The following is a 27,433-nucleotide window of genomic DNA, read 5'->3' as shown; positions in this document are numbered from 1 at the left end:
GTGTGGGGGTGTGTGTGTGGGGGTGGGGGTGGGGGCAGGAGGTATATAGGAAATCCTGTACCTTCCTCTCAATTATGCTGTGAACATAAAACTGCTCTAGAAAATAGTCTATTAAAAAACAAGTGTTTAATATCTCACCAGGACTTATATTGAGAATGTGATAAAAACAACAGGGTACTCAGCTCACTAAGGCCGTGAAATAGATACTAGTGTTTTGCGTTCTTGAAATAGGAACACCAGTGAACTTTTCAGATACTTTCATGCTAGGTTTCTGTATCCCGTTCTTGGCACCTCAGCCCTACTCTATGCTAGTCACTGAGCTGCCTGATACCCTTTCAACGTTTCCCCATTCTGTCAGCACACCTAAGCTCCCTGCCCCAACAGAACTTTTTCCTGGGGACTTTCCCCCATCACCACACATACCCAGTAATCCATTGGCAGATCACAGAAGAATGAAATATACTTGTGGTGATAACCAAAAGGGGTACTGGATAGGTAAATGAGAGAGAAACCCACAAAACTAGTTTCAGAGTTTGGAACATGAAACCTCAGGAGAGTACGAGTTGGCTTAACTTACACTAAATAGCAATACGCTCTCTCCGTATTCAGGTAGAAAACACAGAAGATTGTTTTGTTCCAGTTGGGAGAAGTTGAGTTCTTGAGGACTGGGCTGGCCCTGCAAATCCTTCTGAAAAACCCAGAGGAAATCATAGCGAACCATTTTATCCTCAGATAAATTGAAGGAGAGTTAATTGGGCAAAGGATAGCCTAGCAGCAGTTTGCTAGGGAGGACATGAGATGACATTCTTCACCTGGAGGAGGGTGATCAGATACCCCGGTCCAATGTGGGAATATTGAGAACTCATGCTGCAGTTATCCAGTGCTCAGAAGCGTCAGGTGGGAACTAAAGGGGAGGGTTATTCTAGCAGTTCTGGATTACCCTGTCCTGTAGCAACTGCAGAGAGTGGGGGGAATTTGGAGGGGGGCCTGGTGTGTCCTCGGGGTAGCAGTTTTCCAACTATTGGTTTATGGTTTTCCTTGATAGACTTTAGGACTTCCCTACCCTTCCTGTAGATGAGAAAGCAGACCCCTCTGGAACAGACCCCAATACTGGAAATAAATGTACATTAATAGGAAGTTGGCCAAATAAAGTATGGTGCTCCTAAATAAACTATTAAAAAGGAAAAGGTAGATGCTTATTTAAGGACATGAAAAACTGTTATTAATTGAAAAACATTTACAGAAAATTAATTGTTTTAAAATTTTTTATATTAAAAATTAATTTTATAGAGGTCTAAAAATATGTGAAAGTATATACAGCAAAGTATTAATAATGGTGGCCCATCCAGGATGAAATTATGGGAAGGTGTTCATTCTCTTTCTCTGTGTCTCTCTCTCTGAGATAATTGAGATAATGGAATAGATATAGATATATAGACATAGACATAGATATGGATATAGATATAGATATAGATATGTCTCTGCCCCAATTCCTGGCACAGAGCCCCTAAAACCCTTGTAATTTCCTAAGTGATAAGATCACTAGGGGCACCTTTTGTTCTAACGAGAGGACTCTGGTGGGCTCCTGGATGACTCTGGGATGGGGTCTGGTCACCAGAAAAGCCAAGCCATCATTAGAAGCTTGGAATTTTCAGCCCCCCCCAGCCTTCTCCAGAGAGGGGAGAGGGGCTGAAAATGAGGTTCATAATTGATCATGCCTACTTGACAGAGCCTCCATAAACTCCCAAAGTAGGGGGTTCAGAGATCTTCCAGGGGGACAAACACACCCACACTGGGAGGGTGATGCACCCCAACTCCACTGGGACCAAAGCTCCTGTGCCCAGGACACTCGAAGTTCTCACCCTATATTTCTCTTCATCTGGGTGTTCATCTGTATCCTTTATCATATCCTTTAATAAACTGGTAAGTGTGTTTCCATGAGTTCTGTGAGCCACTTTAGCAACTTAATTGAACTTGAGGGGTCCTGGGAACCTCTGATTTGTATCCAAGTTGGACGGAAGTTATAGGTAACTTGGGGACCTACTACTTGGGACTGGCATCTGAAGGGGGGTTGGGGGCAGTCTTGCAGAACTGAGCCCTTAACCTGTGGGATCTGACACTTATCTCCAGGTAGATAGTGTTAGAATTAAGTTTAATTGTAAGACACCCAGCTGGTGTCACAGAGAATTGCTTGTTGTGGGGAAACTACCCCCTCTCCTCCATTTGGTGACCAGAAGTGTCAGAAGTGACGTGTTGTGTGTAATAGTGTCAGCGAACGAAACTTGGGTCTGCTTGCCCCGTGCAGTAAAGCCAATCTACTGACGCCCGGTTGTGGTGAAGGGGAGTGCAGCGTTTACTGCAGGGCGCCAAGCAAGGAGTCCAGGTGGCTAGTGCTCAAAAACCCTGAACTCCTCGAAGGCTTTTGGGAAAAGGTTTTTAAAGACAGTGTGAGGGAGGGGGTGTTGTGGGATGTGTGGTCAGCTAGTGGACACTCTTCTGACTGGTTGGGGATGAGATAATTGGGAGTCAACAACATCAACCTTCTGGTCCCAACTGGTCTGGGGTCTACGTGCTTGTGGGCAGTATAAGGTTAACTTCTTCCACCTGGTGGGGGTTTTAGTATCTGCAAAACCGTTCAAAGAATTTGGCTCAGAATATTACCTATAGCCCTTGAGGAGGAGCTAAAAGTCCTCAACTTTGTTTAATGGCTAAACTGTTATTGTTTTGTCATGCTTGACTGTTCCCCTTTCTTTCTGCATTTTCTCACATTGCTGATTAAATTCACTCTTTGGAACTCGAGGAAGGCCTAGGGGGCTAAAGGTTTTCTACAGACAAAAGACAGGCAGAGGATGCTGGGGGTGGCAGGGGTGCGGGGTGTCTGTTCTGGGAAGGCCCCACAGGGTCCTGCTCGGTTACAAAGGTAAGGAGAAACACAGAAGGGGGAACTGGCGTTCCCCCTCTACAGGAGGAAGAAAGGCTAGGACTGGGTTTTTTCTCTTTTTGATGTGGACCATCCTCCGAGTCTCTACTGAATTTGCCACAATGCTGCCTCTGCTCTATGTCTTGTTTCTTTGGCCACGAGGCATTTGGGATCTCAGCTCCCTGACCAGGGATCGAACCTGCAGCCCCTGCTTTGGAAGGCCAAGTCCCAACCACTGGACCGCCAGGGAAGTCCCTGGGTTTTTTCTTAATTCACTCCTTTTTTCAGACAGTGATCATGTACTATCAGAAAAACCAATAAAGTTATTTTTATTAGAAAAGAAAAAATATGTGCAAAGTACACAGAAGAGCCTTACTGTGGTTATTTCCTTTTCATCAGCCTTCCTTCATGCCCATCTTCCTGATGTCACATGGGTCCTCAACTCTGCTGGCACATAAGTAGAACTACCTGAGAAGCTTTTTGAAATGCTAGTGCCTGAGTCCCAGCGCAGAACAATCGCCCCTGGATCTCTGGATGGAGGTAGGGCTGGGCCTGTAGAGTCTTTTTAAAGCTCCCAGATGATTGATTCTAAGGTGTAGCAGGGATTGCAAACCTCTGATTGTAACTTCAAGGGAATTAATCATGAACAGGTCAAAATGGCACACTATATCACTAATTACATTCGGCCTCAATAACTTTCTAACTGATCCTGGTGTGGAGGCTGTTGGTCACAGAAAAGCGAATTAGGAGAAGACATGTGTGCAGGATCACAGGAAATTTTTCAGGGTGAGGTGATATAATAGGGCACAAAGAGCCCTCCCTTTGGAATCAGACTTGGGTTGAATCTTGTCACTTGGCCAGTTTGGCTTGGACAAGTTACAATTGACTTGAGCCTCAGTTTCCCCATCTGTAGAATGGGAATGATAAACCTACCCTGTAGGGTCGTTGTGGGGATCCCAGATAATATGTGTTAAATGCCTGGTACTTGATAGGTGAGTGGCAACTCTGTTAATTAGTGATAGCAAGGACCTTACTTTGAAGAACATATTCTAAAGAATGGGGACAAAGACATGTGCCTAAGATGGCCTGCTTAGTTAGGCCCAGAACTACTCAATCGTCTTTGCAGGAAAGAATCCTAGGACTCAGGTCGCAAGCCCTGGAGCTGGGCAAGAAGGAACACTGCAACCAGGGGCCGGAGGAGGCAGCAGAGAGAGAGGGGCTGCCCGGCCTACCTGTCTCCTGGACGGGCCAAGGCTGTTGCGAACCTGCTGTGATTATAAAGCCTCACCAAGGGGAAGAGGCCCCCTGGCCCTAGGGTAAAAGCACTACAAGGGACAGTGGCTCTGTGCTTGCAGCAGAGGGGAAAGCAGGCCGGGACTCTGCAAATAGAGGAGAGAAAAAGAAGGACCCTTATCCTCCTTTGCCCCTTGCACCTGGGAGGAAGGTGCTTTTTCCACTCAGCCTCTGTCAGACCATTCCTGGAGCTCTTCTACCTCAAATTCCTCCTTCAACCACTGCTGCAACACGAGACTTCCCCTGAAAAGCAGTCTTGGAGCGCTGGAATGCACCCCATGTCAAACACCAAGGAGGTACACTCACATAATAGTGATTCCTTATGGGGCTCAGCACTTTACAGTTTACCCCGAGCATTTTGGGGTCTGTTTAAACTTCACAGAAATCCTTCAAAGTGGGTGGAGCAGGATACCCAATTTACAAAAGAAAAAACTGCAAACTGGCTCAAGGATGAAGAACCAGAGACAGTGACTGAACTAGGACCCAAATCCCGATAGGACCCCAAGGCCTGTGGGCACCTTTTCAATATTATCAGTGGCAACTACCATTTTTGGATCGCATTCTCTGTGCAAGGAAGACCTGTCTAAATTGATTTAATCAATATATGAGCGATTGTTTATAAACTAATGTGTTTATAATTGTGTAAACTGATTTAATCCAATTCCTTCACTCATAGCTCTAAGCAGGAGGAATGATTAGTCCCACTTTAAGGATGTGGAAAGCGAGGCTCGAGAAGTGACATGAGTTGTCCAGGGTCGCAAAACCTGTTGGTAGCAGAGCTGGGGCTTGTTCTCAGGGCTGCTCACTTTCCTTTTAGTTTCCTTCTTCTTTCCATAGCTGATGTTTGCAGCTGCAAAGTGGTGCTCTAGTTGCTTATGTGCCTTAGATGATACTGCCTAACTTCTTGGAACCCATTTACTTCTGTGTAAAAGCATAGGCTTATGAGAGTTACATAAAATGATTTATGCAAAGCACATTGTAGGTATAGATAAATGGTAGTTATTGCAATAACGAGGCAGCTTGTAGCTAGTGGTCAGACGGATTGGGTTCAAATCCCAGCTCTGCCACTTTGTACCTGTATGATTTTAGGCAAGTTATTTGACTTCTCTGTACCTCAGTTTCCTCATCTGTAGAGTGGGGGTAACACATAAGGTCATTGTGAGGAGTAAGTAAAACAACCTTGGTGAAGTTTGCCCGTCATAAATGCTTAATAAATACTAGTGATTATGTTCTCCTTCTACCCTATTCAATAATTCACTTTGCCCCCCAGTTCCTCTTACCATAGTCTGCTTTGCCCCAATAATATTTATCACCTTCTAAGACAATGAATAATGCAATTAGCTACTCCTACTCTCTTTTACTATAATCTATTTTTATTCCCTAACATTACCTATCACCTTCTACAGTGCTAAATTATTTACTTATTTAGCATTTTTACTGCTTATTGTGTGTCTTCCTCCAGGGCAGGGATTTTGTCCTTTTTTTCTTCAGAGGGAACCCCAGCACCTAGAACAGTCCCTGGCACATAGTGGCTGCTCAATAAATATTAGCCCTTAAAATCAGAGTCTAGGGACTTCCCTGGTGGCTCAGTGGTTAAGAATTCGCCCGCCAATGCAGGGGACATGGATTCGAGCCCCGGTCCGGGAAGATCCCACATGCTGTGGAGCAACTAAGCCCGTGAGCTACAACTACTGAGCCCGCTGGCCTAGAGCCCGTGCTCTGCACCAAGAGAAGCCACCCCAGTGAGAAGCCCATGCACTGCAATGAACAGTAGCCCCTGCTCGTAGCAGCTAGAGAAAGCCTGCGTGCAGCAACGAAAACCCAATGCAGCCAAATAAATAAATAAAATTTATTTAAAAAATCAGTCTATCCTGACTACCCTATTGAATACAGTCCTCCCCCTGCTTGCTCTGAACACCTCATTCCTCTTTTTCTTTCCTTCCCCCACCCCCTGCCACAGCATTTTGACCTTTTAGCATTTCATGTAACTTACCTATTCAATGCTGTTATTATTTGTTGCTAGTTTCCTCCCCCACTCCCATCCCCGCCTAGATTGTAAGTCCCATGAAAACATGGACTTAGGTAAGTTTTCTCCACTTACGCATCTCCAGCACCTCGAACATTGTCCCACATATAGCAGGTAATTAATAGACTAGCTCTTGAAGGAATCGTATGTGGCAGAGGGCCAAAAGACCTGGAGGTGGAGTCAGAAGGTCTCTTGGGACTGCCGCTGAATTCCCGTGTGGACTTGCCCGTGTTCCCTTGCTCCTCTGGGCCTGTTTCCCCTCCTGGCGGCTCTGACCGTCTTGGTTTCGCAGCCGCTGGTCCAGCCGGCCGGGAGGCGTCGCGACCCCGGTGACCGCTGGGGGGCAGTAGAGCCCAAGCCCAGCCCCGCCCACTTCCCCGGCGGCTTGCGCTGGGTGGACCCACCAGCCAGCCGGTAAAGAAGCAGAGTCCTGCCGCGTAGGACTCAGTTGTCAGCGCTGCTGGCCCGCTGGCCCTCGGAGCCCGGCCATGTCCTGCTACATCTACCAGCTGCCCGCCTGGGTGTTGGACGACCTGTGCCGCAACATGGACGCGCTGAGCGAGTGGGACTGGATGCAGTTCGGTGAGTGGGCACCCCTGCGACCCCGCTAACCCCCCTCCCCGCCTGTTTACGCGGGTCCTGATTTTAGGTGCTCTCTGTGCTGCCATTCTGGACCCGGGCCTCACTGTGTGCCCTCGGGCAGGCGCTGCCCCCTCTCTGTGGTCATTTGGAACGTGTTAGGTGATCTCGGAGGATTTCTGCTGTTACTCAGTCTGTCGCTAAGTAACGACTGGCTCGACTTCGCTGTTTACAGTAAAGCCGAAAATGATCGCTCTCAGCAGTGACTAGTGCTTACTGTGTGCCCGGCCCTGATGTAAGCACCTGACACCGATTATCTCATTTAATTCCCACGACAGCCTGTAAAGTGCCTATTTCTCTTACCCCATCTTACAGACGACGAAACGGCTTTAAAGGTAGAGTTACTTTCGGGGGCCAGGGTATGGCGTTGCTAAGTGGCGAACTGGGCTCTGAACCCCGGCGGCTGGCCCCGCCAGGACATCGTAACTTCTTGGTGTATATTGTTTGTGCCTGGTGATTGGCTGAGGGCTTGGCATCCTGGGGGAGGCTGCGCGTGTGGTCCTCAGGCGCCTTCCAGGCTCCACCACATCCAGCTGGTGACTTTGGGCAAGTTGCTTAACCTGAGTCTCAGCTTCTTCATCTGTAAACTGGAGGTGGTTATGAGGAATGAAAATTGTATAAAAAGCACTTGACACCTATGTGTCAGAGGTTCTTGTAAGTATTAAGGAAGTCTTAACAATTATTCTCAGGTTCATGTTTTAAGTCAATGTGACTGGTGCCACTTTATTTTTAAAGTAATATCTATATTTTCTTTAAAATTGAGATTATGATATATACCATTCATACAAGGAGAATATAATATTTATGTACAGTGGAAAGAATAATAATAAAAAGAACATGTATGTTTTTATCCATCCAGTTTGAGGAAATAATGTATATTTTACCCTAGTAGTTCTCAACCAGGGGTGATGTTGCCCCCTTAGGGAACATTTGCCAATGTCTGGAGACATTTTTGGTTGTCGTAACTTGGGGGATGTAGTGAGTAGAGGCCAGGGATGCTGCTAAACGTCCTGCAATGCACAGAACTGCCCCCTCCACAAAGAACTATCCAGCCTAAAGTGTCAGTAGTGCTGAGGTTCAGAAATCCTGTTTTAAACCAGTCACAAAAATAATACACTCTTATTGCAAAATACTGCGGGAAATAAAGAGTAGCTCAAACTCCACCACTCAGGGATACCATTTTTTTTTTTAATTTGGAGGGAGTATTTTTTTAAAATTAATTAATGAATTTATTTTTGGCTATGTTGGGTCTTTGTTGCTGCGTGTGGTCTTTCTCTAGTTGCAGTGAGCGGGGGCTACTCTTCGTTGCGGTGCGTGGGCTTCTCATTGCGGAGGCTTCTCGTTGTGGAGCGTGGGCTGTAGGTGCACGGACATCCGTAGTTGTGGGACGTGGGCTCAGTAGTTGTGGTTTGCGGGCTCTAGAGCTCAGGCTCAGTAGTTGTGGTGCACGGGCTTAGTTACTAAGTGGCATGTAGGATCTTCCCGGGCCAGGGCTCCGAACCTGTGTCCCTTGCATTGGTAGGCAGATTCTTAACCACTGTGCCACCAGGGAAGCCCAAGGATACCATTCTTTTTTTTCCCACATCTTTATTGGAGTATAAATGCTTTACAATGTTGTGTTAGTTTCTGCTGTACAAGAAAGTGAGTCAGCTATATGTGTATATATATCCCCATAAGGGATACCATTCTTACCATTTGGTTGCCAATAGTAATAATAACAACAGCAGCCGCTAACATGTATTGGCTTCTGACTATTTGCCAGCAGGGTGCTGGGTGTCTTATGCCTTCTAGTCTTTTTTACTAACCATACTTATTTATGTATATACGTTTTCCAAAAATCGTATCATTTTGTACACTCTACTAGCCTGCTTTTTTCATTTAAACTATATCACAATTATTTTTTCTTGCTAAGCAATATTCTTTAGCAACATGGATTTAGGCTTTTACTTTCAGTGTGTATTTTTATTAACTTTTTTGTGGAAAAAAATAACAGATGTACTAGGTTAAATGGTGTAAATCACGCCCCTGGGACAGAGGGGAAAGTAAATATCTTTCCCCTCCCTGCCCCTCAGCCTCCCCACAGAGGCTGTCCCTGGTAACAAGTCAGGGCACCTCTGAGAATGTCTGTCACCATCTGATTTTCTAGACTGCACTGTGTCTCTTTGCTCAGATGATCTGTGATTTAACTACTTCGACTGTTTCCTGAGCAGTGGGCAAACACTTTGTGGAAGAGACTCTCTCTAGTGTTTTCCATGTTGGCCTCAATTGTGAAGGCCACAGCAACTTCTGTTTCTAGGATATTGTTGCTATTTTAGCAGGCACACCTATGGCTTTCTTTTTATTTTACTAAAGTTTTAAAAATTAAAGTATAGTTGATTTACAATGTTGTATCAATTTCTGCTGTACAGCAAAATGATTCAGTTATATATATATATATATATACACACACACATTCTTTTTAAAAATTCTTTTCCATTATGGTTTATCACAGGAACTATTGAATATAGTTCCCTGTGCTATACAGTAGGACCTTGTTGTTTATCCATTCTGTCACTATAGATATTAGTTCGAATCTGCTAATCCCAAACTCCCAATCCATCCCTCCCCCACACCCCCTCCCCCTTGGCAAGCACTAGTCTGTTCTCTGTGTATGACTTTTTTTAAAAAACAGCTTGATTAAGGTATAATTCACCTACCACGCAATTCACCCATTTAAAGTGTACAATTCAGTGGCATCTAGGATATGCAGAGTTGTGCATCCGTCGCCAAATCAATCTTAGAACATTTTCATTACCCCAGAAAGAAGCCCTGTACCCCTCAGCAGTCTCCCTCAGCACTCTCACACACATCTCCCATTTACCCCCAGCTTTAGGCATTGCCTATTCTGGACATTTCATATAAATGGAATAAATCATACAATATGTAGTCCTTTGTGACTGACTTATTTAGCATGTTTCCAAGGTTAATCCATGTCATAGCAAGTATCAGTGCTTAATTTCTTTTTTTTTTAAGCTTTATTTATTATTTATTTTATTTCTTGGCTGTGTCGGGTCTCAGTTGTGGCACGTGGGATCTTTCGTTGCGGCACGTGGGCTTCTCTCTAGCTGTGGTGTGCGGGGTTTTCTCTTCTCTAGTTGTGGCGCGCAGGCTCCAGGGCGCGTGGGCTGTGTAGTTTTGCGGCAAGCAGGCTCTCTAGTTGAGGCACGTGGGCTCAGTAGTTGTGGTGCACTGGCTTAGTTGCCCCAAGGCAGGTGGGAATCTTAATTCCCTGACCAGGGATCGAACCTGTGTCCCCTGCATTGCAAGGTGGATTCTTTCCCACTGGACCACCAGGAAAGTCCCAATTTCTTTTTATTTATTCCTGAATAACATTCCATCGTATGGACGTACTGCATTTTATTTATTCTTCTGTCATTTGATGGGCATTTGGGTTCTTTCCACTTTTTGGGTATTATGAATAATGCTCCTGTGTACATTTGTGTACGTCTTTGTGTGCCTTTACATTTTCATTTCCCTTGCGTAGATGCCTAGGAGGGGAATTACTGAGTCATAGGGTAACTCTGCGTTTAACATTTTGAGGAAGTGTCAGACTGTTTTTGGAAGTGCGAGTACCATTTTACATTCCCACCAGCAATGTGTGAGGGTCCGAATTTCTCCACGTCCCCTCCCCCCAACACTTGTTATTGTCTGTCTTTCTGAGTTTGTAGCCGTCTGAGCAGGTGAGAAGTGGTTTCTCGCTGTGTTTATTTATTTATTTATTTTGGTTGCGTCGGATCTTAGATGCAGGCACACAGGTTCTTTGTTGAGGCACGCGGGATCTTTTTATTGTGGCGTGCGGGCTCTTTGCTGTGGCACTCGGGCTTCTCTCTAGTTGTGGTGTGCAGGTTTTCTCTCTCCAGTCGTGGCGCACAGGCTGCAGGGCGTGTGGGCTCAGTAGTTGTGTCACGCGGGCTTAGCTGCCGCGCGGCATGTGGGATCTTAGTTCCCCAACCAGGGATCAAACCTGTGTCCCCTGCATTGGAAGGCAGATTCTTTACCACTGGACCACCAGGGAAGTGCCTCTTGCTCTGGTTTTGATTAGCATTTATGTAATGACCAATGATGTTGGCCGTCTTTTCATGTGCATTTGTACATCCTCTGAGGAGAATACCTCTGACTCCTTAGGGCTTGGAGACACCAGAATTGCTCAAAGTCCTCAGGAGCTGCCCATTGTGATTTAGGTTATAATCCAAATCCCTCACCAGGCCTGCCGGGTCTGGCACAGTCTGAGCGCCATTGACTTTTGACCTCCTCTCTTCCAACACCCTCTCATGCCTACCCTGCTCCAGCCACACTGGCCTCCTTGGTCCAGACTCAGGGCCTTTGTACTTGCTGTTTCCTCTGTCTGGGACATTCTTCGTCCTGTCCTCCACGTGGCTAGCTTTCTAGTCTCTGTTAGTTTCCTCTTGCTGCTGTAACAAATTACCAGAAATTTAATAGTTTAAAAACAGCCATTATTGTGTTACAGTTCTGGAGGTCAGAAGTCCTAAAATCAAGGTGTTGGCAGGGCAGCTGTCCTTCTGGAGGCTCTAGGGGAGAATCCATTTCCCTGCCTTCACTGGCTTCTAGAGGCTGCCTGCATCCCTTGGCCTGTGGCCCCTTCTCCACTTTCAAAGACAACGGGGTAGCATCTTCAAATCTCTTCCTCTGACCTCTGCTTCTGTCATGATCTTCTCTGAATCGGACACTCCTGACTTCCTCTGATAAGGACCCATGGGCTCAGTCAGATAATCCAGGGTAATCTCATCTCAAAATCCTTAACTTAATGCCATCTGCAAAGTCCTTTTTGTCACGTAAGGTACCATATTCACAGGTTTCGGGGTTTAGGACACTGATGTCTTTGGGGGGCTATAGTCTTTCATTTCTCAGTTCATATGTCACCTTGTTTGAGAGGCTGACCCTGTCCCCCTTTCCTCTTTTTCTTATCAACATGTTTTATTTTCTTCATTCCTCTTAACATGCTTTGACCTTGTTCCTTATTGGTTTATGTCTGTCTCTCCCTGTAGAATGTCGGTGCCATGAGGGCAGGGACATCACGCATCTAGTTTGCTTCTGTATTCCCAGTGTCTGAGGCAGTGCCCGGCCAGTGGGCAGACACTCAGTGCCACTGGAATGAATGATGGGCTGAAGGATGTGGGAACGGTGGGGACACGGGATGGCTTGGAGCCCATGCTTGGCCAGGTCTCTGTGCTGGGTCAGAGGTCACTGGGCTGGGAGCCAGCCGTGACCCCCAGGTAGCAGTTCCTTGGCAAGTCACAGCATTCCATGGTTTTCTGTTCAGCACAGTAAGCGACTGTGATTGTCCTTCCAGTCCTAAAGAGTCTCGGTTTCTGCGAGTCTTTTTTTTTTTTTAGGTTGAAAAATCCTACTGCATTTTCCACAATTTTTTCTTTTTTTTAAAATGACATTCTAGTCTTTGACTATTACATTTACAATGTTGTATCAATTTCTGCTGTACAGCAAAATGATTCAGTTATATATATATATATATATATACACACACACATTCTTTTTAAAAATTCTTTTCCATTATGGTTTATCACAGGAACTATTGAATATAGTTCCCTGTGCTATACAGTAGGACCTTGTTGTTTATCCATTCTGTCACTATAGATATTAGTTCGAATCTGCTAATCCCAAACTCCCAATCCATCCCTCCCCCACACCCCCTCCCCCTTGGCAAGCACTAGTCTGTTCTCTGTGTATGACTTTTTTTAAAAAACAGCTTGATTAAGGTATAATTCACCTACCACGCAATTCACCCATTTAAAGTGTACAATTCAGTGGCATCTAGGATATGCAGAGTTGTGCATCCGTCGCCAAATCAATCTTAGAACATTTTCATTACCCCAGAAAGAAGCCCTGTACCCCTCAGCAGTCTCCCTCAGCACTCTCACACACATCTCCCATTTACCCCCAGCTTTAGGCATTGCCTATTCTGGACATTTCATATAAATGGAATAAATCATACAATATGTAGTCCTTTGTGACTGACTTATTTAGCATGTTTCCAAGGTTAATCCATGTCATAGCAAGTATCAGTGCTTAATTTCTTTTTTTTTTAAGCTTTATTTATTATTTATTTTATTTCTTGGCTGTGTCGGGTCTCAGTTGTGGCACGTGGGATCTTTCGTTGCGGCACGTGGGCTTCTCTCTAGCTGTGGTGTGCGGGGTTTTCTCTTCTCTAGTTGTGGCGCGCAGGCTCCAGGGCGCGTGGGCTGTGTAGTTTTGCGGCAAGCAGGCTCTCTAGTTGAGGCACGTGGGCTCAGTAGTTGTGGTGCACTGGCTTAGTTGCCCCAAGGCAGGTGGGAATCTTAATTCCCTGACCAGGGATCGAACCTGCGTCCCCTGCATTGCAAGGTGGATTCTTTCCCACTGGACCACCAGGAAAGTCCCAATTTCTTTTTATTTATTCCTGAATAACATTCCATCGTATGGACGTACTGCATTTTATTTATTCTTCTGTCATTTGATGGGCATTTGGGTTCTTTCCACTTTTTGGGTATTATGAATAATGCTCCTGTGTACATTTGTGTACGTCTTTGTGTGCCTTTACATTTTCATTTCCCTTGCGTAGATGCCTAGGAGGGGAATTACTGAGTCATAGGGTAACTCTGCGTTTAACATTTTGAGGAAGTGTCAGACTGTTTTTGGAAGTGCGAGTACCATTTTACATTCCCACCAGCAATGTGTGAGGGTCCGAATTTCTCCACGTCCCCTCCCCCCAACACTTGTTATTGTCTGTCTTTCTGAGTTTGTAGCCGTCTGAGCAGGTGAGAAGTGGTTTCTCGCTGTGTTTATTTATTTATTTATTTTGGTTGCGTCGGATCTTAGATGCAGGCACACAGGTTCTTTGTTGAGGCACGCGGGATCTTTTTATTGTGGCGTGCGGGCTCTTTGCTGTGGCACTCGGGCTTCTCTCTAGTTGTGGTGTGCAGGTTTTCTCTCTCCAGTCGTGGCGCACAGGCTGCAGGGCGTGTGGGCTCAGTAGTTGTGTCACGCGGGCTTAGCTGCCGCGCGGCATGTGGGATCTTAGTTCCCCAACCAGGGATCAAACCTGTGTCCCCTGCATTGGAAGGCAGATTCTTTACCACTGGACCACCAGGGAAGTGCCTCTTGCTCTGGTTTTGATTAGCATTTATGTAATGACCAATGATGTTGGCCGTCTTTTCATGTGCATTTGTACATCCTCTGAGGAGAATACCTCTGACTCCTTAGGGCTTGGAGACACCAGAATTGCTCAAAGTCCTCAGGAGCTGCCCATTGTGATTTAGGTTATAATCCAAATCCCTCACCAGGCCTGCCGGGTCTGGCACAGTCTGAGCGCCATTGACTTTTGACCTCCTCTCTTCCAACACCCTCTCATGCCTACCCTGCTCCAGCCACACTGGCCTCCTTGGTCCAGACTCAGGGCCTTTGTACTTGCTGTTTCCTCTGTCTGGGACATTCTTCGTCCTGTCCTCCACGTGGCTAGCTTTCTAGTCTCTGTTAGTTTCCTCTTGCTGCTGTAACAAATTACCAGAAATTTAATAGTTTAAAAACAGCCATTATTGTGTTACAGTTCTGGAGGTCAGAAGTCCTAAAATCAAGGTGTTGGCAGGGCAGCTGTCCTTCTGGAGGCTCTAGGGGAGAATCCATTTCCCTGCCTTCACTGGCTTCTAGAGGCTGCCTGCATCCCTTGGCCTGTGGCCCCTTCTCCACTTTCAAAGACAACGGGGTAGCATCTTCAAATCTCTTCCTCTGACCTCTGCTTCTGTCATGATCTTCTCTGAATCGGACACTCCTGACTTCCTCTGATAAGGACCCATGGGCTCAGTCAGATAATCCAGGGTAATCTCATCTCAAAATCCTTAACTTAATGCCATCTGCAAAGTCCCTTTTGTCACGTAAGGTACCATATTCACAGGTTTCGGGGTTTAGGACACTGATGTCTTTGGGGGGCTATAGTCTTTCATTTCTCAGTTCATATGTCACCTTGTTTGAGAGGCTGACCCTGTCCCCCTTTCCTCTTTTTCTTATCAACATGTTTTATTTTCTTCATTCCTCTTAACATGCTTTGACCTTGTTCCTTATTGGTTTATGTCTGTCTCTCCCTGTAGAATGTCGGTGCCATGAGGGCAGGGACATCACGCATCTAGTTTGCTTCTGTATTCCCAGTGTCTGAGGCAGTGCCCGGCCAGTGGGCAGACACTCAGTGCCACTGGAATGAATGATGGGCTGAAGGATGTGGGAACGGTGGGGACACGGGATGGCTTGGAGCCCATGCTTGGCCAGGTCTCTGTGCTGGGTCAGAGGTCACTGGGCTGGGAGCTAGCCGTGACCCCCAGGTAGCAGCTCCTTGGCAAGTCACAGCATTCCATGGTTTTCTGTTCAGCACAGTAAGCGACTGTGATTGTCCTTCCAGTCCTAAAGAGTCTCGGTTTCTGCGAGTCTTTTTTTTTTTTTAGGTTGAAAAATCCTACTGCATATTCCACAATTTATTCTTTTTTTTAAAATGACATTCTAGTCTTTGACTATTACAGATAATGTGGATCATTTTAGAAGAGATCATCCCTTGGGGCTGATTGTGATACCGGGGAGCGGAGGTGGAAAGATCCATAAAGTGATTCAGAAAAGCACACAGCCACAAATACGCACGCTCTTTGGATTTGACAATTTTGGCAGATAATGTGGCTCCCTCCTGCTCATTTCCCTGTGATTGTGGCTGTGTTCATTTTTGCCCTTGGGGGAAACCAGGCTTCTCACAGCTTCACTCACCCCAGGTGTATTCCCAGGGATCCTGGGGCAGGGCTTCCTCTGTTGGACGGCTCTCCATCTTGCTGTCTCATGCACGTGCCAGCCTTTGTGCACAGGCCTGCTTTGTCCCTGCCCAGCTATGTGCTTCAGGCGAGTGACTGCCTCTCTCTGAGCCTTTAGTCTCCTCATCTGTAAAATGGGGATGAGTTGCTGAGAGGCTTAAGGGACAAGACGCTTTCCCCTTCCCTCAACCAGGAAAGAGTCTTGTTAGTCCGGACAAAGGGCGTCTCACCCGAGGGCGAGGGCGGATCACTTCAGGAAGCTGTGCCGTCTCTGCTCCAGAGGGCTTTGAAGATGGGCAAGGTTGTCTACTGTGTCCTGCAAGATTCAGGAAGTCAGACTAGGAGGGATGATCACCACGTAGTGTTAACCATTGGGGATAAAAGCAGCTTTTCATAGAGCGTAGATGGCTTAACAATTGCAGTGAACATTTATATCACATACATATTATTCTATACATGTAACTAATCTAATCCTCACAGCAACCTCTGAGGCAGGTGCTGTTGTTTTCCTCATTTGCAAATGAGGAAACTGAGGCACAGCGAGAAGTGAAGGGCCTTCCCCAAGCACGTGGGAAGTAAGTAGCAGAGAGAAGATTTGAACCCAGGCCTCAGAATCCAGAGTCTGGGCCCTGAACCCACCACTGTACCATCCTGCTGGCATAAGCATGTATTTTTATATCTAATAGAAAAGCCTGGAAGATTAGAAGCAAGAGTATAAACAGTGCTTTTCTTGGGGTCTTCCAAGTGGGATGATCACGGGGGCTTTGATTTTCTCCCATTTTCCAAATGTTCTGTAACGACCAGGTATTACTGGTGTGTGTTGGGCAAAGAGCCATGGACTCAGCAGGGCGCTCGGCAGTGACTCATCCCCCTGAGATCTCTATCTTGTCTTGACCCTGTTTTAAGGGTCATGTTAAATGCTGACAGGTCAACACCATAAGAGATGCCACTTTCATGGAGCTACAACGTCCACATTGCAAGGCACCTCTGGGTTTAATTCCTCTTCCTCCTGCATTGCCTGTGAGGAAAGTACAGCCCACAGACGTGAGGGCTGGGCTTGGCTTCTGCTGCCGCAGTGGAGCCCCAGGGGCGGCCCTGGGCTTCTGTTCTTCCCATGACATCGCGCTGCCTCGGAGCGTGGGAGGTGAGCCCACGAACAGAGCTCGTGTGCAGGGAGGGCTGGGGGGAAGGTGTTCCTTCCTCTTCCCTCTACTCTTTTCTCTCTGCTGCTGGAGGCAGCCCCTGACCCTGCTGACATCACTTCCTATGGACCAGGAATCTGGCCTGGGGTTTCCAGTGACTAAAGTTACAACTCAAGAACTTCCCATCCCTAACAGGGCACTTCTCCCAGAGGCTTTCTCTCTGTGGGAGGCTGTCACAACCTTCCCCATTCCTCCAGAGGGACAGGGACTGTACAATATGATCGCGTCCCTCCCTGGCTCTGAGGTCTTCCATGGTGTCCTGGTGTCCGTGGCTCTTAGGATCAGGTTCAAACTGTAGCCTGGCCTTCGAGCCCCTTCATTACATAGGCGTGGTCTCTTGTCTTCCTCTTCCCCACTCAGTTCACTTATGTTTGTATTTTTCAAACAGAAAAGCTCCGTGGGCTTCTGGTTGACTCACCCCTGTATCTCTAGAGCTTCTCAGAGGCCTGGAGCTCAATAATATTTTGTTGAATGAATGTATGACTTGATGTTCACGTAGATACCTGCTCCACGATTTCTGAAATCCTGGAACTGAAGTCCGATTATTTCAGTCCTAGTTTAGGGGAATAAAAAATGCCTCCCTCACTTCAGGAAACTCAGCAGAATACTATGTGACAGTTCAAAAATTCCATGTATGAAGAGCTTGTACCAACTTGGAAAATGCTTATGGTATAATGTTAGTAAATAAGGCCTGGATGCACAGTCTTACATACAGCCTGGCACTAACTGGATCCAGAAGCACCCCTGTGCGTGTGGTGGGGAGACTTTCGGAAGGGAAAGTACCCTCGTGGGATGCTGTGTAATTTATTCGCTTCTTTCCCCTGCGTTTTTCCAAGTTTTCTTTAATGAGCAACCATTTAATAATAGAAAATGAAAAGAAGGGATGCGTTAGTTTTAGTATCGTGGACAGTAGCCCCCTGCAAATTGCACAGTGCTTCAGACTTGGCCAAGTGCTTTTAGATCCGTAGCTCTCTTGCTCCTAATAGCAGTTCTGTGAGGATGGTGGGCTGTGGATTCATTCATTCACTCATTCATTCATTCATTGAGTTCCCCCTGCCAGGGCTGGGACTTAGAGATGAGGAGAATGAGATGCCCAAGGCAAAATTTTTTTTTTTTTTTTTGCGGTACGCTGGCCTCTCACTGTTGTGGCCTCTCCCGTCGCGGAGCACAGGCTCTGGACGCGCAGGCTCAGCGGCCATGGCTCACGGGCCCAGCGGGATCTTCCCGGACCGGGGCACGAACCTGCGTCCCCTGCATCGGCAGGCGGACTCTCAACCACTGCGCCACCAGGGAAGCCCCCCAAGGCAAAATTATAGGAGGCCCTACTCTCTGGCTGCTGCTGCAGGTGCAGGGCCAGCCCTGAGAATGAGCACCTCCTTCAGATTTGCGCCTTGGGTGCCTCCCCTGCCTCACTTTGGTCCTGGCCCTGCCCCCACTCTGTGCCAGGCACTCTTCTCTCTTCTGAGGATTTAACAGTGAACGGAACAGAGAAAACTCTCTGCCTACACGGGGCTTCTGTTTGGAGGGCAAGTTCTCTATTACAGTTGAGGAAACCGAGCCTCCCATCCCACTGGGGAAGTGACTTGCACATAGCAAATAAGCAGCTAAACCTCAGGGCCCCTGGCCCTCTCGTCCACTGGTCTTTCTCCTAAGTCTTGTGTGGCAACCGAGTTGACATTTACATTAAAGTGTGAGTGTGCTGGTCCCCGCGGGACTGAATGACTTGGGCTGCCTGTGGACCCCAGCTCCTGGTGGAGTTTCAGGTAGGATGGGGCCAGGCGGCTTTGTGGTGGACAGAGCTGGGCCAGCATGGTGACCCTCTGGTGGAGGGGCTGCCCTTCTGGCTCTAAGTATCCCTTTTTGCTTGCCTTCCAGCCTCCTATGTGATCACAGACCTGACCCAGCTGCGGAAGATCAAGTCTATGGAGCGGGCGCAGGGCGTGAGCATCACGCGCGAGCTGCTGTGGTGGTGGAGCATGCGGCAGGCCACCGTCCAGCAGCTGCTGGACCTCCTGTGCCATCTAGAGCTCTACCGCGCCGCCCAGATCATCCTCAACTGTGAGTCACCAAGGCCCCTAGCAGCCAGTGTGAGCTGTGCCCTCTCACCTTAAAATCTTTCTTGGAGCTTCCCTGGCGGTCCAGTGGTTAAGACTCCACGCTTGCACTGCAGGGGGCGTGGGTTTGATCCCTGGTTGGGGAACTAAGATCCCGCATGCTGCTCGGCATGGCCAAAATGGAAAAATAAATAAAATTAGAAAACCTTTATTTTGCAGGGGGCGTGTTTTTTTGCGGTACGCGGGCCTCTCCCCGCTGTGGCCTCTCCCGTTGCGGAGCACAGGCTCCGGACGCGCAGGCTCAGCGGCCATGGCTCCCGGGCCCAGCCGCCCCGCGGCACGTGGGATCTTCCCGGACCGGGGCACGAACCCGTGTCCCCTGCGTCGTCAGGCGGACTCTCGACCACTGCGCCACCAGGGAAGCCCCAGAAAACCTTTCTTAATCTTAAAAAAAATTTGAATGAAAGAGTTTACCATCCAACTAAGAAATTAGTAACGGTGGTCACCCCTGGGGAGAGGAATCGGGTGGCCAGGGAACCAGGTGTTGGAGAGAGACTTTATTGTCAGTCTTTTTGCACCTTTTTAATTTTTGTTCTCTGTTCCAAAAATAAATAAATAGAAATTTAAAAATAGCTGTAGCATAAAAATTTAAGAAAGTCTACAGTAAAAATTATTTACGTCCTCATCCTGTTTCCCAATTTGGCCTCCCAAGAAGTAACCAGTAGTCACAATTTCTTATCTACCTTCCTAGAGATTTTCTAGGCAAATGTATGTATGTGTCTACAACACTTTTTTATACAGATAGTAAGAGAACACCATGCACTCGGCGGTCCCCTTTATTTTCACCTAGCAGTCGATCTTGCAGATCGTTTCATATTGAGACATTCTTTCAGCAGCCACATTGGATTCCTTTGACAGATGTACCATGATTTATTGATAGGCGTTCAGGTTGCTTCTAGCAGTTGCCTCTTGTGTACAGTGTTGGGATGTGCACCCCGTTTGCACACATGTGAATCTCACGTGGGATGACTTTCCAATATTGGAATGGCTGGGTTGAAGGTTTGTGTATTTTAAGTTTTGATTGATATCAATACCAGTATTACCAAATTGTCCTCCTGCAGGAGAATACAACCATGGTGGGAATGTATTTAGCAGGTAATAAATAATACCTCCCTACCTTGCAGGGTGTCTGTGAAATTGAAGAAATAGAACACGTCAAGGGCCTGGTGTTCAGCCAGTGCTCAGCAGAGGCAGGGGGATGAGGGGTCTGATTATCTCCACCCGGGCCTCCCTCGCCATGTCCCCAAAGAGACCCCTTCAGTGTGGGACAGTGAGCCAGACTTCTCACAGGTACTCACTGAGCCCCTGGCCAGTGCCTGGTGCTGTCCGAGGTCCTGGAATACAGGTGGGCAAAGCGATAGGTCCTCTGCCGTCGTGGAGAGCATAGTCATGAGGAGACAGTCAGTAGACAGGAAAACAAATAAAAATAATGGGATGGAGTGACAAGGTAGGGGAGCCTTCTAGAACACGGTTGTCACGGAAGGCCAGTCTGAGGAGGTGAAGTTGGAGGAATGGAAAGAAGACAGCCACATGAAGAGCTGGAGTAAGAAAGCCCAGGGGAGAGGGGACAAAGGCCCTTGTGCAAAGGCCTGGGGTGTTGCAGGAACTAGCATAGAGCTGGTGTGGGAGGTAGAGAGCAGGGCATTCAGAGCCCCAGAGGCCTATGGAAGACCCTGTGGGCCCTGGAGCTGTCCTGGCTGGGATTCCTGAGCTGGGAATAACCTGGCTGAACCAACAGACCTCAGTTCAGCACCTGCCTGACTGAATCAGGGAGGGCTTCCAGGAGGAGGAGTGGGGGCTTAGAGACCTCCACCCTCAGAGATAAGTCAGGAGACACCAGGGTGGCCTTACAGGTGGAGACCTGCTCAGACCCATGCCACATTGGTTGGTTGGTGCGACCAATGCCTACCCTGTGTAGCTGCTTGCAGACCCCTGTCTGGCTTGTCTGCATCCCCAGAACCTGGCACGTGGTAGAACTGATTATTGAGTAGATGTGCCTTCACATACTTTTCATGTTTTGAGAGAATTAGTGATAAACTTTTTTTTAAAATTTATTTTTAATTTATTTTATTTTTGGCTGCGTTGGGTCTTCGTTGCTGCGCGCAGGCTTTCTCTGGTTGTGGTGAGCGGGGGCTACTCTTCGTTGTGGTGTGTGGGCTTCTCGTTGCAGTGGCTTCTCTTGTTGCGGAGCACAGGTTCTAGGCGCGTGGGTTTCAGTAGTTGTGGTGCAGGGGCTCAGTAGTTGTGGTGCGTGGGCTCTAGAGCGCAGGCTCAGTAGTTGTGGCGCACAGGCTTAGTTGCTACGTGACATGTGGGATCTTCCCAGACCAGGGCTCGAACCCGTGTCCCCTGCATTGGCAGGTGGATTCTTAACCACTGCGCCACCAGGGAAGTCCAGTGATAAATTCTTCATGGGTTCAAAAAGAGGTGAGGAAATTCATGCCCACCCAAGGATGCCAGAGAGAGAGAGACAAAGAGAGAGAGAGAGGGAGAGAGGGAGAGAGGGAGAGAGGTAGGTGTGGAGAGGGGCTGCTGCAGAGGGGGAGTGGGAAAGCCACTGGATCAGGTACAGTCAGAATGGAGGGACCAGGCCTCCTGCTCAGGCCACTTTGGGGAGGGAGATGCCGGTTTTGTCTCTGCAGGGCACTGGGATGCTGCAGGGGTGTCCCGAGGCCTGTGGGCAGAGACGTACTGGGGATTGAGACACAGGCCTCTCACTGGACACACCAGCTTGCCACTGACGTCAGAACCTGGCTGTTGACTAATCTCGAATATATTCTTAACGATTTGAGGTCAGCATACAACATAGTGCCAGATTCAGAGAAACATACTCATTGCAGCGTGACACTCTGTTTGAAGCTGACACTGACTGGGCACTTTTGAGGCACCAGGCGCTGAGCGTGGCTCCTCCCAGCAGCCCCTAGAGGTGGGCGATCTAAGGAGCCCCTTCTCCCCCTGAGGACACGGAGGTCAGGAACGGCTCAGAGCCTCCCCCAAGGGCACAGGTCCGGTCACACCCAGGCGCGTTTGGATCAGAGCCCTCCTTCTTGGCTTTTCTCACAGGAACTTCACGGCACTCGGTGTTCGGGCTTCCAGGAAACAGTGACATGTGTCTGTCATCCTTTCTTCTTAGAACTTTACTCAGTTCCCTGCTTTCCGGTTCCAACCTCCTCTAACCTCTCAGGGCTGTGAGAGTCCACCTGTGTTCCCCAATCCTCTTTTCTCTGCTGCTTAGCCTTGCTGATTAAAATTGCCTGAGGAAGAGAGGTTCAAGCCTGTCTCCGCATCCACTTTTGTTTTGGGAGTTCGGTTGTGTTGTCACTCTTGCCTTCAGTCCTCAGGCAAGACACTTCCCCTTTCTGTATCTTGGGTTTTTTTTTTGTTGTTGTTTTTCATTAGGGAGAAAAAGTGCCATAAATCTTGGTCACTTTTTGGAAGTGAATACAGAGGGCATGTGTGGAGCGTATTACGTTTCTGTTATTCCAGCCGGTCCGTTTTCCCTTCCCCGATTGTAACATTAGTTAAACCTTAGTTTGCATTTACTTGCTGCAGATTGTTTAGGAACTTACTCAGTTGCCCGCAGCAGTTCGAGAACCTGACTTCTGCCCACCACTTCTTAGAGAGCTTTAAGAATAAGTTTGAATAAAACAGAGCTTGAAAACCAGATACCAAAAGTTCCAGAGACAAAGTGTTGTCCTCAGAGACTTACGACTCCAGGTAATATATTTGCATTTAGCAGAGGCCTTCCATAGGTTGTATGTGAACCGAAAGGTGGAGTGTGGGGTTCCCAGGGGGCCACATGTGTGTCCAGTCTCTTGAAATCGTGTCCTCTGGGGCTGCTAGTGCCATTGTATAGAGAGCTAGGTGTGTGGGTCTCTGTTCCTTGGTATCTTCTCAGCCTTAATTGCCAAGACCATTATTGTTCAATTGTCAAACACTAAATGTTATAAGAATTAGAATAAATTAGTGCAGAAGGCTTACCATTCCTTCTTCTGGCACATCTGCTTGCCAGTGTCAACCATTTTACTCTTCTAGCTGTTTCTTGGTGGTTTCGTGTATTGGCATCCCAGGTTCATTGCTGTTACTAAGGGTAGGCTGTAGTGACTTAAATGAGACAGACGTTTATTTCTCTCTCCTGTGACAGTCCAAGCTGCCCAGGGCTCATAGGGCAGCTGCCAAGTGTCAAGGACCAGTTTCTTTCATTTTCATTGCTCTGTTGTCTGGGACAGCTGGCTGCCAGCTCATACCTGAGATGGCTACTCTGTGCCTCCACACGTGCCTTCCAGCCTACAAGAAGGGCACGGTCCCCTGGAAGCTGCAACATAACCTCCCTTCCCAGGCCGTTGGCCAGGACTGGTCACATGATCACGCCTAGTTGCAGGGGAGGCTGGGAAATGTAGTCTGTAGCTGGGAGCCTGTGTGCACAACTAAAGTGTCTGTTACTCTAGCAGAGGGGGGGATACATACTGGAGGGACAGCGCTGTCTTCCTACAGCCCTCTGCTTTGGGCCACCCAAATATCCATATGCACCCTTCCTCCCACAAGCAAGACATGCACACCCTTTCCCCAGGGGAGTGTCTTCTGGCAAGGGGAGTGAGTCCTTTGTTTGGTCCATCTGGCAGCCCCTTGTTCTTCTCAGTTGACCAGTAATCCTCAAAGTGTGTTCCCTGGACTTCTAAGCATCAGCATCCCCTGGGAACTTGTTAGAAATGCAGGTTCTCAGGCCTGACCTCAGCTGCCGATTCAGAAACTCCAGGGGTGGGGTCCTGAGTCTCCCTCCAGGATATTCAGGTGCGGATAAAAGTCTAAGAACCGCTGATCCAGCACCTGGTTCTCTGACTTCTGGCTCTGTCTTGCAGGGTGGGGTAGGCATTGGGGGAGCATGCCTGTGGTCTCAGTGGAAGTGGGAACTGGAGAGGCTGCCCTTATGGGGGGGCTACACGGCTTTCACAGCCCACTTCCTGCTGGGGGAGGGGTTTGGGCACCTGGGAGGAGCTGTGGCGTCAAATAATGGCCGGCTTTTGTCACACCAGGACTGTGGCTTCTTTGGCGGTACAGGTCTCTCAAAATGCTAGAAGCGTCTGGTCTCTTGGCTTCTCATCAGTTCTCTGTGTGATAACCACAGCTGATGATCTAGCCTAGGTAGCTTAATTCTTAACCCTGAAAGGTTTGTTCTTTCACTTGGTGGCCTGTGTGCTCGGCCTGCCCCCCTCTCCTCCTAACTGAAGGTGCACGCCTGGAGCCTCCCTCGAGGCCGCCTGAAACAATAGCTTAGATGGGACGGAAGCACTCTTATCTTGACTCTTGTTTCTGGGCTCTGTGTCTGGCAGAGAGCCCCTCCTGCAGTTCATCAGTGGACTGAGAAAGGTGGAGTGGGGATTAGAATGGTTGGGGCCATGGTATCACCTCCTGCTGGGGCTGACCCTTCAGGGCCCCTGACAGGGGGGTTCTTGGTCAACTTGGATTGTCTACCACAGGCCAAGAGCCTTCCTTTTCATCTCTGCTTGAACATGGTCTGGCTCCAGTGGAGTTCTTCTGCCTCTGTTGGAGGTCCCTAAAAGAGAAGCAACATGTACCAACATTCAGAGCATTTTCAGCTTCTCCCCTTAGAGTTATGGGTGCTCTTAGCACGTGGCCTGCCTTCCGAGGGTCACGGGTGACGGTTTTGCTTTGGTGTAAGAACAGTAATCAGCTTTCCAGTCTGCAATATCTGGGTCCTTGCCACCTGGAGCATTATTATATTGATTTAGCTCCGGTAAGAAAGGCCAAAACAACAACAGGTTAAACTAAAAGAGGGTTTCTTTCCACTAGCAGTGTGTGTGTCGGCAACCCAAAGCTGATAGGGTGGATCCACAGTGTCAGGGATTCAGGCGTTTTTTCTACCTTATTCTGCTGCCCTGCGCATGTGGCTTCCACCTTGTGGTTTGAGATACTCGCTCCGGCTGTTCCTCTCTTTTCCACATTCCGGGCAGCAGGAAGGGGAGGGGATTTTCTTTCCTTCTAAGGGTACAATCTGGAAGATACGCTTTATGACTTCACAAAGTTCTATTAGCTAGAACCTAGTCACATGACCACAATTAGCTGCAAAGGGAGTCTGGCAGTAGCTAAAAAATGTGGTTTTTAGCAGCCATATGTCTAGCTAAAACTTCTAGAATATAGGAAGACAAGGGGAATGGCTATTCTCCACCACATTTGTACCATCTCTAAATAATGTGTTTCTCCTGTTCTTTTCGTATATATCAATTTATATATTATCCGTTAACTTCCTAGACCAGGATTTGGCTGTACATACCTCCTCTCCCCCTTTAGCTCCTCTGTGGGTCTGTAGGTCGTTTTTCTAACTTTTAATGAATATCATTACATATATAATTATTTTTCCATTAGCTCTAGGTAGTGCCTCTTGATGCTTCACTTTGTAAGGTGAAGCATCGTTTACTTGCCCTTTCTTACCCTCCCCTCGCCACTTTCACCTCCCGACTTCTGGCAAAGATCAGTCATAAAGTGGTCTTCCATGGATGTCTTCACATCTCCAGGCTCTTCTGAGCCCACAGGGAAGAGCTGGGTCTTGGATGAAGCCCCAGTCTCTGGGTCAGGACAGGAAGAGGAATGCCGCCCTTGTGTCCTGATTGAAAAAATGTCTTTTTGTGATGGGGAAAGTACTGTGTGCATAGGACGTCCGTAGGGCGAGTCATGGTGCAGAGTAGCATTTCCCCAATCACATGCCCCAGATGTGTGCTCCAGCAAGTTACGCGTGCGACTAGAGGCTTCATGAATCACTAACCTTGGGAGATCTGTATGCTTTATCAGTGCCCCCTAACTTTGGAGAGTCACAATGCACACCCAACGTTTTAAGGCTCTGATAAGTTCTATAGCAAATAAATCTACTTAGGTCAGTGTTTTCCATTTACATTTGGCCACAGAGCCCCCTTTTCATTTGATACTTATTAATATTCCCATGGAACCAGTACACTGTGGGAATCACTGCTCTGGTACAATGGTGGCCATGGTGCAATTGCTGGGCATCCCAGGGGAGCCTCATTATAGAGAGTCTGGGGGACCAGGGGCAGCATTTGCATGGCCAGGTCAGCATTCAGTGTCAGGAGATTCTGACCCTGGAGGCTAGGGCCAGCCATCACCCTGGGGCTTAAAACGTGCGAGTCCTACTCCTGAGGGGGACTTTTCCCGACCACCAGGCTTATTTAGGGAGAGGGCTGTGAGCCAGGCTCCAGGGTCAAGGTGCTGGCATCTGCGGGGTCTCAGGAGCCGGAATCAAGGCAGAGGCCGATGTATCAGAGCTGTGGCTTCCAGCCAGAGGCAGGTCAGCTGTCATCACGGCCACTGCGGCAGGCAGGGGACCTGATTAAACGCCACCGCGGCAGGCAGGGGACCTGAGCCTGCCGATGGCGGGGGTCCGATGGCTCTAACTCTGAGCATGGAGGCTCGAAACCAGGTGTGCCTGATTTGTGAGGTGACACTCTCCCTCGTTCCTCCCCATAGAGAGTTACATACACAAAATCTGGACAAGAGAGTCAGTAGTGAACTGAGACATATTATCAAGTGCCTGCTGTGTGCTAGGTGCCAGGGACGCAGCAGTGGAAATACAGACAAGGGCTCCGACCTCAAGGAGCTTACAGTTTAGTGTGGGAGACGGGCATGAACAGGATGATGTCATAGAGACGTGTACCCAAGCACAGCAGGAGTGCTCAAAGGAGAAGTGTAGGTCAGGTGGGTAGGTAGGTAGGAGGGTGGGAGAGGGGAAGGTTTGATCTCATCTGGGGAAGCTTCCCCAAGGAGCTGAAACTTGAGCCTCCATTCAAAGGACTGGCGGGCCGACCACACAGGCGTGGGAACAGCACATGCAAAGGCCCGGTGGTGGGAAGGAGCAATGCTTGGGTGTGGTCAGGTCTACTGTCATCAGGAGTGTAGGGAAGGTTTTCGAGGGCTTCTACCTGGGAGTACCCCCATTGCTCTGGCCACAGTGGGGAACAGGGGCCTGTGAGGTTCCAGGTGTCAACTGAGTAGGAAAGCAAGAAGCTTCTGGAACCTGAAGGGACTCCAAGGGAGGTGACCAAGGTTTCATCTTCCCATCTGCTGCTACCATCTTCCTGGGAGTTTCTTTCAAGTTTCCCAGTTTTCACGCAGTCTCTTCTTGGTTGTGCAACTTTCACAGTTTCTAACTTTTGGTTTGGCAGCTCAGCCAAAGTCATTTCCTTCCTGGAGCTGGACTTTCACTGCGTGAGGAATTTCTGTCTGCTGCCTAAAGTGAAATGGAAGAGAACACACCCTTTCTCTCCCAAAGAGGCTGAGCTGTTGCAAGGGTCAGACAGGGCTCGTGTGTGTTCTCCTGGAAGTTTTCCCAACATCCGCCCCTTTCCTACCACTAGGGGACAAAAAAGCGTGGG

General features: G+C 48.2%; 1 protein-coding gene across 1 annotated transcript in view; it reads left to right on the top strand.

The window, feature by feature from the left end:
• Positions 1–6,669: 6,669 nt before the first annotated feature.
• IRAK2 (interleukin 1 receptor associated kinase 2) overlaps positions 6,670–27,433 on the top strand; it is a 73,610-nt gene continuing 52,846 nt past the window's right edge. Inside the window, exons 1-2 of the mRNA XM_024764726.1 lie at positions 6,670–6,821; positions 18,793–18,975. Of these exons, the coding sequence (XP_024620494.1) occupies positions 6,728–6,821; positions 18,793–18,975 (277 nt within the window). The 5' untranslated portion in view covers positions 6,670–6,727. The remainder of the gene's footprint in view (positions 6,822–18,792; positions 18,976–27,433) is intronic.

Source organism: Neophocaena asiaeorientalis, unplaced genomic scaffold (genome assembly GCF_003031525.2).
Source record: "Neophocaena asiaeorientalis asiaeorientalis breed wild unplaced genomic scaffold, Neophocaena_asiaeorientalis_V1.1 scaffold230, whole genome shotgun sequence".
In the NCBI taxonomy this organism is placed as follows: domain Eukaryota; kingdom Metazoa; phylum Chordata; class Mammalia; order Artiodactyla; family Phocoenidae; genus Neophocaena; species Neophocaena asiaeorientalis.
The sequence above is the reverse complement of the archived record's forward strand: the minus strand, read 5'-3'. Positions and strand labels throughout refer to the sequence as shown.